We start from the raw sequence: 10529 nt of genomic DNA, 5'->3' as shown, positions 1-10529 counted from the left end.
AGATACTAGGATGATAAATACTGACCACCAAATGTGAAAGCATGTTTAAAAAGGGGACCAGTTCATGATCTGACAGTACACACCAAAGAAGCAGCTCTTTAAAAATGACAGAATACAGCGACCCAGTTATTATAACATACATTACACAAACTCCAAACAGTCAACTAGGAATGAACAATCTGAGACATCACATTGATACAATACACACATTGGGCTTCACAGCCTGTTTTCCTCCCAAGATTCTGCCACTGTGAGGCAGAGTCATTTAACAAAAATGGCCACATATGGTGGCTTGTATCAGCACCCAGGAGGCAAAGGCAGACAGTGCTCTCTGAGTTTGAGGCTAGTCTGATTAACAGTGAATCACAGCTGAGGTGAGTGACACCCTGAATTAAAACAATTAAAACAAAACAAAAACAAAAACAAAAACAAAAAACAAAAAAACAAGAGAAGGTCAGAGACAGGAAAGAATGGTTCTGGGATATGAACCAGAGTCGGAGTCTTTTCCTTCCTTCCTTCTTTCCTTTCCTTTCCTTTCCTTCCTTCCTTCCTTCCTTCCCTCCTTCCTTCCTTCCTTCCTTTCTGTCTCTCTCTCTCTCTCTCCCTTCCTTCCTCTTTCTCTCTCCCTCCCTCCCTCCCTCCCTTCCTTCCTTCCGGGATTTTTCTCTTAGATGTACTTACATGTGACTATGTGGGCAGGAATATGTGCCTATATGCACAGGTGCCTGTAGAGACCACAGGCATCAGATGTTCCTGGGACAACAGTTACAGGCAGCTGGGGTGCTGGGAACTGAACTTGGGTCCTATGAAAGAGCAATAAGAGCTCTTAACAACTAAGCCATCTCACCAGCCCCTCAATTTTATTTTAATTTTTGAGACAGGCCCTCGTCGGCCTGTAATTGGTTATGTAGAGCAGGCTTACTTTTAACTCACAGAGATCCACCTGCTTCTGCCTCTGGAATGCTGGGATTAGGGTATGGGACACCATGCCCTGCTGATACAGATTCTTAAGCATCCCATACTGGCCTTGAACTTGTTTTGTAGTTGAGGTTGACCTTGAACTCCTGATCGTCTGGCCTCCTCTTCATTAGCACTGGGATTCCAGATGTTTCCTACCATACCTGGCTGAATGTCCAAGTTTCTATATCATAAACCTACATCAGATATCGGGCAATCAGTGAAACATCTGGTCTCAGAAACAAAACACAAAATTTAAAAATGAAAGATAATTTTAAAAACCCTGCTTTATCATATACCTAGAATTTCTCAATCTTGGTACTATTGTTTTTTTTTCATTTTTATATTTATTTATTTTGAGACAATGTCTTACTCTGTACCCCTAGCTTGCCTAGGGATAGCTATATAAATCAGATTGGCCTTGAACTCACCAAGATCTGCCTGTCTCTACCTCCCTGGGTGCTGGGATTAAAAGCGTGTGTTACTACACCCAACCCATACTGACTTTCTTTTGGGACCTTCTGCTATGTAAAATGTTTCAGCAGCATCCCTGTCCTAGACCTACTGGATGCCAGAAGTTCCCTGTCCCTGCTTCATACATCAAAGGTAACCCAGATGACATCGAATTTATATCCAGCCAAGAAGCACTGTCTTACAGTTAAGTCTTTTTTTTTTTTTTTTTTTCTTCACCAGAGACATGATAAAGATCAGTCATGGCTCTACCCATGGAGGTAGGAAGCAGACAGCATTCAAATTGTGAGGTAGAAAGGTCATTTTAAAACAGAAACAGGTTAAATACAGAGTAAAACTATCAAATATAAGTCCTGTAAGATCAATTTATACATCCATTTGACTTTCCTTTAAGATCTCTCTTAGTTTACTAAAGATACCATCTTGCTATGTACCATGTAGCTCTGGCTGGCCCACTGCTTGCTTTGTAGACTAGGCTGCCCTCAATCTTCTTGCTTCTGCCTCCTCAGGACTAGGCTCACAGATGTGGGCCAACATGTCCGGCTGCAAATAACAGCTAATATTTTTGTTTCATGCAAGAAAAGTGTTTCTGGACCCTGATAATATTCGCTGTGTAACTTATGATCTAGTCAGTGAATTTCTTTTGCAATGCTGAGGACGGAATTGGAGCCCTTGCATGTGCAGGGAAATTGCTTTACCATGGAGCCACCCAGGCCCCTTTAGTCATTTGTCAGACACCATGTGGTAGGAGACTGTCCTAAAAAATGTGCAATACTTTTAATAAAAATCTCAAAACTTCGTGCATTGATTTATTTGAGAGAGAGTCTTGCTATGTATCATGGACTGGTACTCGGTAGACCAGGCCGGTCTTGAATTTAAGAGAGATCTGCCTGTCTCTACCTCCAGAGTGCTGGGATTAACACTATTAGATGTGCCACTAGGCCTGTCTGGTACTAGTGTTTATATGTGGCTCACTAGGTAGCCACAACTGGGCTGGTCCATGCCTTGTTCAAGAAGATGAAGCCACTAACTGGTTGTGGGCATCACAGTAACATCAAAATGTCATCACTGTTCCAGAGAGCTGTCCTAGGATTCTACCACTAAGGACAGTTTTAACACCTTCCCAGGGGCTGGGGGCATGGGTCAGTAAAAGCACCTGCCCAGTTTGAGTAAGGTCCTGGATAAAATGCCTACGACTGAGAAAACCAAAATGAAACCAAACGACTACTTTGCTTTCTTTTTTTTTTTAATTTTTTTTTTTCTTGTAGACAATCAGGTATCTATTTATCGAAGTACCAGGGATTGGACTCCAGACCTTTCTAATGACAGACAATGAGCTGGACCTCCAGTCATGACATGTGTGGTGGCGCACACCTTTAGTCCCAGCACTGGGGAGGCAGAGGTAGGCAGATATTTCTGAGTTCAAGGCCAGCCTGGTCTACAGAGTAAGTTCAGGGCAGCCAAGGCTACATAGAGAGACCCTGTCTCAAAACACAGACAACCACTTGAACCTTCAAATGACCGGACAATACCTATCAGTCCATTTATAAATTCTTCTGATTTGTTATTTGTTGTTCAAGAGGCAGAAAGACGGTGATTTCACTGCCTTTTGAAACTGTATCAAAATTAAAGGAAGACAAGGATTCCTTTTAAAATCCACTTTGGATACTTTACATAAGAAAATTCTATGAAAATGCCTTCTAACATGTCCTTTATCCAGTCTTTCCTGCCATTTGACACTTTAAAAAGACATCTACTTTGCTAGACTTGTAACCTAGCAGTAGCATGGTTAAAAAGTAGACTGGCCTTAATACATAAATAAATCTTTAGCCAGGTAGTGGTGGTGCACACCTTTAATCTCAGCACTTGGGAGGCAGAGGCAGGCGGATCTCTGTGAGTTTCAGGCCAGCCTGGTCTACAGAGTGAGTTCCAGGACAGCCAGAGCTGTTACATAGAGAAACCCTGTCTCGAAAAAAAACAAAAACCAAACAAAAAAATCTGATGTAGTCAGCTCCTTCCTTCTAGAAGGTCTTCTAGAAGCAAAGACATAGACAACATTAGATAGGCCTGTGTTTCTCCCCAGTTCACGTCTGAGCGTAAACTAGGTAAAAGAATGTCAGTGGGACATACAATCCCAGATTGCACTGAGTCACCTCTTGGAAATGACTAAAGAAAGCAGGAGAGCAATTTTGAGTTTTACCCAAACAACTTGTTTTATGATCCCAGAATAGGGTATTTGTGTGTATGCAATTGTCAAATAGCCTACTAGAGGGACACTTCCCTGACCTGGCCCACAGGCTCTCTTTTGGAGGCTCATTTAATTTGATTTAATTTAATCCAGCTGGGAAAGCATGGGGGGCCCTAACGAACTTGCAACTCATTTCAGTGTTTGCCTGCACGTGACTCCCAGCCATTAGGTGCACGGTCTTAGGTTTAGGGAGTTACCTTTTATGACCATGAAGTTGGCCCTACCTACTTTGTATCAAAGCAGGTTCCCCTTCAAGTCTTTGCCAGAAAATTAAGCTGTGGAATTTGTTATGAAAAGCTTGGCAGGGGAAAGACAGATGCCCTGATAGCGTATTTTCCTACCTCTTCAGAAAGAGGTAATGATAAAAGAATGGAGACAGTTGAAAGAGTGTGAAGCGGGGAGGTTATTGTTGTTTCCCTCTTACCCAGAGTCCACTTCTCCCCTGGGGAGGCTCGGGGCCAACCTTGATTTACTCAGAACCAAGGTAGTAATGGCCAACAAAACCCTCAGAATCCATGCTAAAAAGTTAGCAGTCTTGAGTCACAAAATCCAGACTCTGCTATGTAGTCTAACAAAAAAAAGCAATAGGAACAACACCGAGGGGTAGACAGCCCCTAAGCCCCACCAAATTAGATGAATGGTGGCTTTCACCGTAGGACAAGCAACAACACCTAAAACCTCTCTCCCACCCATTCACTGCTATGTAAGCGTCTCGTGGTCTGGTAAGTTGGGCCGAATGTGTGGCTTATCATCGGAATCCTCCACAGCTGGGTCATTCTCGTCACCAGACTCCACATAGATGGGCCAGTCGTCCGTGTCACTCTTCTCGTGACTTTCGGATGAAGCCTCCACCAGGCTAAGGTTGACGGGGATCAAATCATCCTCATCCTGAGGATCTGTGACACAGGTGCAGCTGTCACACAGCCCGAAGCGCCGCAGCCCCTGGGACAGGTGGCTGGTAAAAGTTCTTCGACAGCCTTTGCAGATAATTGGACGGTTGGATCTGTGGACCTGTCATCACAAATGGACACGGTAAATGTCACAGAAAAAGGGTCAAGGAGCTGGAGAGATGACTCAGCAGTTAAGAGGACTTGCTGTGCAAGTGGAAGGTACATTGCTCTCCCACCCCGAGGTGCTGAGTCTGGTGGAAAATTGGGGATACAGCTTACTCTATACCCGTATCAGGGGAAGATGCCCACAGTCTGCGGGCCCTACCAATTCTGGCCTCATGACAGCCATCCTTGAGCAAAAACTAAGCTTCCTACACCAGTGTTAATTTTCTAAGTGCTGCCAACCTGGCTTTAATTGGTAAAAGCAAACATCACCAAATTCTCTAAAAACTTCCAGGGGACAGAGAAGTGAAAGACAGGCTCGCCCTCCAATTAGAAAGTAGGCATAGCCCTTGCAGTGGCATCACTGACACTTACACTCAGGGCATGGCTCCGAAGGTGCTCCTGTCGTGTGAACCTCTTGCCACAGGTCTCACAGGGGTATGGCCGCTCACCAGTGTGCGATCGGATGTGCCGCTTGAGGATACCCTTCTGCTTGGCAGTGTAAGGGCAGAAAGGACACTTGTGGAGCTTGACGGGGACCACCAGCACGTCACCTGAGGAATCCAACAGACTGTAAACAGCAACAACCACAGCCACCTTTCAGGGTGGGACTGGAAAACCCCATCAGACCAGACAGAGAGGGAGGTCACCAACTCTACCTGCTAGCAAGGGGCAAGACACCGCCCACAAGTCCAACTTTTCTGGCTCCCAAAATGTCAAAGGTTAAGTCAGCTAACTGGGCTTTTATTCTTCCCTCCACTTCCTTCCCTGTGCTGGAGACTGACGCCAGGGCCTTGAGTGTGGTACACAGACATTCTATCTCTTAAGAGTCATCCTCACACACCCAGCTTGGTTTCTGGTCTTGAGCCTTATTAGGCTTTAATAGCTGAGACATCTCTCCAGCCCAGACAAGTTTTTTGCTGTTGTTTAAGATATACATTTTTTTATGCTGGGCAATGATGGTGCACGCCTTTACTTCCAGCATTCAGGAGGCAGAGGCAGGAGGATCTCTGTGAGTTCAAGGCCACAGAGGTCTACAGAGTGAGTTCCAGGGCAGTCAGAGAAACACAGAGAAACCTTGTCTCGAAAACAAAACAAAATGGAATAGGTGTGGTCTTGCTGGAGGAAATGTTGCTGGGGCAGGCTTTGAGGTTTCAGAAGATCAAGCAAGGCCTAGTGTCTCCCTCAGTCTTTTTCCTGCTGCCTGCAGATCAAGATAGGGAACTCTCAGCTACCTCTCCAGCACCAGGTCTGCCTGCACACTGCCATGCCTCACACCATAATGGACTAAACTTCTGATATTGGGGGCTGGAGAGATGGCTCAGCGGTTAAGAGCACTAACTGTTCTTCCAGAGGTCCTGAGTTCAATTCCCGCAACCACATGTTGGCTCACAACCACCTTGAATGAGATCTGGTGCCCTCTGCTGGCATGCAGGCAGAAGACTGTATACGTAATAAATAAATAAAATCTTTAAAAAAAAAAAAAAAACTTCTGAAATTGTAAGCCAGCTCCAATTAAATGTTTTCTTTTGTAAGATTTGCCGTGGTCATGGTGTCTCTTCAGAGCAATGGAAACCCTAACTAAGACAAGTTGTTTGCTTGGTAACAGATGAGCAGAGAAGTGAGAATACAAGTGCCGTAAGGCATAGTAAACTTGTGCCTGTTCCAGGAAATTAATATTTTAAACATGATGTGCTAGGATTCCTTGGTAGCCCCCGAAAGAAATCTAAAACCTCACCAAAAGTCTCAGGAAAAGGCATGCTTTCACTTTAATTATTATCGTTTTCCAGAACTAGCTCCAAAGCCAGGACCAGAGTCCAGACACCCACTCAAATGCCAGGGGCACTTCCCAAAGCAAGGGGCCATCTAAACTACCAAGGCTGTGTCCAGAGCGTTGAGAACCTCTGTTGTAATTCTCATAAAAACGCATGAAGAGAAGTCACGCCATACAGCAAGGCTCATATGGGAGGGTTAATTGAAGAGGAGAGACTGGGCAAAGAAAAGGGCAGAGATGGGGCTGAGACCAGTCTCTGGCGGCAAGAGTGGTGGAAGAGAAATAGAGATGGGAGATGGGCGGGGCCCTTTTAAAAGGGAATATAGTGAATAGGCACAGGTGGTGCTCTTACTGGCTGGGGCTAAGGGTGTGTCCTGGCAGAACCCCAAGGGCAGGCCAGTACAGATGCCTGAATAGTAAGACACTCTCCAAATCCTAGGAGCCCACTGGAACTATATGGCTCAAAACCGGGAACTTTCAGTCAAAACCGGGAACCAGGCAAGCCACTATTTGAAACTGAAAGCATACTCCCCACTCTGCAGGAGGGGATACTGGCTCAAAGGCAATCAGGCCCACCAATGTCACCAGGCAAGTTCAATGGAAGGAAGCCCTGTTGGCCTTCTTTATCTTACAGTCAGCAAGGCATGCTCTTCCCCTTGGGTACCAGGTATTCCAGCAGCAGCAGCAACCCCTCATTAGGCATTCCTGGTACAGCAAGTTGACTCCTCGAGAGTGCTTTTTCTCTGTGAGCCAAGGGATTTTTCAAGACCTCTCATAACTTCTAGAACAACATGAACAAAAGTCCCCCCTTTAACTGTTCAAATATTTTGATCAAAGATGTGTAACATCTTCGCTTAAGTTTTTTAGAATATTATTTATTATCACTGTTATCACTGTATGCTTACCAGGCTTATGTGAACATGGAGCACATGTGTGGGAGCTACAGTGCACATGTGCAGGTCAGAGGACAACTTTTGGGAATTGCTTCTCTTCCTTCCCTGTGGATTCCCAGGTTTGAACTCAAGATGTCAGGTACAGATGACATACTGCGACAACCCACTGGTCCCCATCTTTATTATTAAACTAAGCCAACAACGCCCATCCTAGACCATGCTGGTATCATCAATAAGAACATGGATAGCATTTTCATCCACTGGGATTCCTTCTAGGCACTGAAGAGCACCCACCTAAGTGATGTTAAACAGCATATTTGCTATGTGGACACAGAGTTTGGAACAGAGGGTTTTTTGTTTGGTATTTATTGGAAGGTGAATGGCTGGGTCTCGTGTAGCTCAGGCTGGCCTCAAATTCACTATGTACCAAAGGTCTTAAACAACAATAACTACTACTACTACTACTACTACTACTACTACTACTACTACTTTTTTGAGACAGGGTTTCTCTGTGTAGCTTTGGAGCCTATCCTGGCACTCACTCTGGAGACCAGGCTGGCCTCAAACTCACAGAGATCCACCTGCCTCTGCCTCCAGAGTGCTGGGATTAAAAGTGTGCAACACCAACACCCTGCGGGTATTAAATTTCTGATCCTTTACCTCGCAAAGTGCTGGGATTACAGGCATGCCCTGTCAAAAGTTTTTTCCTTGTCCTTTTTATCCTAGACATTAACAACTATTCACATAGCCTTACTTCCCACCAGGGATTATAAATAACTGAAGGATGATTTAAAGGACACGGGACATCACAAACAAACACTGTATCACTTTATTTACATATTGTAAAAATTATTTATTTGCTTGTCTATTCATTTATTTTGGTTTTGAGGCAGGGCTTCTCTGTGTTACAGAACTCTGGAACTTGCTTTGTAGTCCAGGCTAGCCTGGAACTGAGAGATCCACCTGCCTCTGTCTCCTGAGTGCTGACATTAAAGGCGTGTGCCACCACCGCCCAGCTAAAATTTGTTTATGTGCTTAGATGTCTTGCCTTCATATATGTCTGTGCATTGTGTACATGTAGTGCTCATGGAGACCAGGAGAGGGCGTTGGAGTCTCTGGAACCAGTTCCAGATAGTTTGCAAACCACCATGTGGGTTTTAGCCATCAAACCTGGGTCCTCTGTGAGAGCAGCAAGTGCTGCTAATGACGGAGCCTTCTCTCTAACCATTTACTTTTTTTTTTTTTTTTTTTTTCAAGACAGAATATCACTAAATAGCCCTTTTTGGCCTGGAATTTGCTATCTCACCAGACTGGCCTTGAACTCACAGAGATCTGCTTGCCTCTTTCTCCCAAATGCGTTTAATGTCAGTACCATTTTCTAGAGGACCTGAGCATCAAGTGGATTTTACTGTCTAAGGGGAGTCTTGGAACCAAGCACTCATGGATATCAAAGGAGGACCACACTCTGTGCAGGTAATGACAAGATAGATAGATACACAGCAGGCGGACCACATGCTGTCAGGTAACCACAGGATACACAAGACACACAGCAGATACACAGCAGGAGGACCACACTCCATACAAGTAACCACAAGATATACACAGCGGGAGGACCACACGCTGTCAGGTAACCACAAGATACATAAGATACACAAGCAGGAGGACCTGATCTTAATCCCCAACACCTGTGAAAAGCCAGAATGGCAGCACACAAGTGTAATCCCAGCACTTGGAAGGTGGAGAGAGTTGGATCTCTGGGGGTCACTGGCCAGCCAATTGAGTAAAATTAGCAAGCGTTCGATAACAACAGATTCTTTCTCTAAAAACAGAGAGAGATGGATGAACAGCTTAGAACACTGGTTGCTCTTCCAAAGGACCTGAGTTCAACTCCTAGCATGCACATGGCAGCTCACAACCATCCGTAAGTTCATCTCTAGGGGATCCAATGCCCTCTTCTGGCTTCTGCATGAGAATGATGTACAGATGTACACACAGGCAAAACTTTCATAAACACCGGGCGGTGGTGGCGCACGCCTTTAATCCCAGCACTTGGGAGGCACAGGCAGGTGGATCTCTGTGAGTTCGAGGCCAGCCTGGTCTACAGAGCAAGTGCCAGGATAGGCTCCAAAGCTACACAGAGAAACCCTGTCTCGGGAAAAAAAAAAAAACAAAAAAAACTTTCATAAACAAGTTTTCATAAATTTTCATTAAAAAAACAAAAACAAGGGCTGGAAAGATGGCTCAGCGGTTAAGAGCTCTTGTTGCCCTTTCAGAGGACCTGGGTTTGATTCCCATCACCTACATGGTAGCTCATAACTGTCCGTAACTCCAGTTCCAGGGGATCTGACACCCTCACACAGACATGCAGGCAGGCAAAACACCAACACACACTAAATAACTAAATAATTAAAAAAAAAAAACAAAATAAAGACAGACAGTGGTGGTGCATGTCTTTAATCCCATCACTTAGGAGGTACAGGCAGGCAGAGAGTGAGTTTCAGGACAGTCAGGGCTACAGAGAGAAACCCTGTCTCAAAAACAAAACAAAAAAAACAAAAACAAGGAGGACAAGTTTTGAGGTGCAACATCTAATATTGTCCTCTGGTGTCCACATGCTCGCCCATGCACACACAGGCATGCACGCACACACGGTACACAAAAGAAACAATAGTCTATATACAACAAGGACGCCACTAATACTTATTGACAGTGTTAGTTTCAGCAGCAGTGGTGGTGGTGGCAGTGATGGGATGACGGAGGTGACAATCATGACCAGGGGAGAACACAAGACACAGATGAAATGTTGGGAGGCAGAACGCCCGTGATCAGAACTCACCTGAGTCCTCTCTATACCAGTCATTCTGAGCATCCATCACCGAACTCATGGCCACTCCGGCACCTTCCAGTCTTCCCTCCAAACTCTGTGAAAAGTGATGATCCGAGTCATCTTTGCTCTGGACAGCACCGCTGCGCAGGAGAGCCTCCAGAAACTGCTTCACGTGGTAGTTGCTGTAAGTCAAGTCCAAGGCCTGGCTACTGGGCAGGCCGTCCTCGGCATGGGCCAGTGGGGTGGCATACTGCTGCAGCTGTTCGCCGGCCTCCACCTCCGCCCTGGCAACATCAAATTCCACCTT

General features: G+C 45.2%; 1 protein-coding gene across 1 annotated transcript in view; it reads right to left on the bottom strand.

Annotated features, from left to right (window-relative positions):
• Nucleotides 1–4375: 4375 nt before the first annotated feature.
• Zbtb8b (zinc finger and BTB domain containing 8B) overlaps nt 4376–10529 on the bottom strand; it is a 6820-nt gene continuing 666 nt past the window's right edge. The window contains exons 1-3 of the mRNA XM_027399381.2: nt 10232–10529; nt 5104–5282; nt 4376–4687 (exon numbers count right to left, since the gene is read on the bottom strand). The exon at nt 10232–10529 is cut by the window's right edge and continues 666 nt beyond it. Of these exons, the coding sequence (XP_027255182.2) occupies nt 4376–4687; nt 5104–5282; nt 10232–10529 (789 nt within the window). The remainder of the gene's footprint in view (nt 4688–5103; nt 5283–10231) is intronic.

This window comes from Cricetulus griseus, chromosome 2, assembly GCF_003668045.3.
Source record: "Cricetulus griseus strain 17A/GY chromosome 2, alternate assembly CriGri-PICRH-1.0, whole genome shotgun sequence".
NCBI lineage: Eukaryota > Metazoa > Chordata > Mammalia > Rodentia > Cricetidae > Cricetulus > Cricetulus griseus.
Note: the sequence above shows the minus strand (reverse complement) of the source record. Positions and strands in the feature narration are given on the sequence as shown.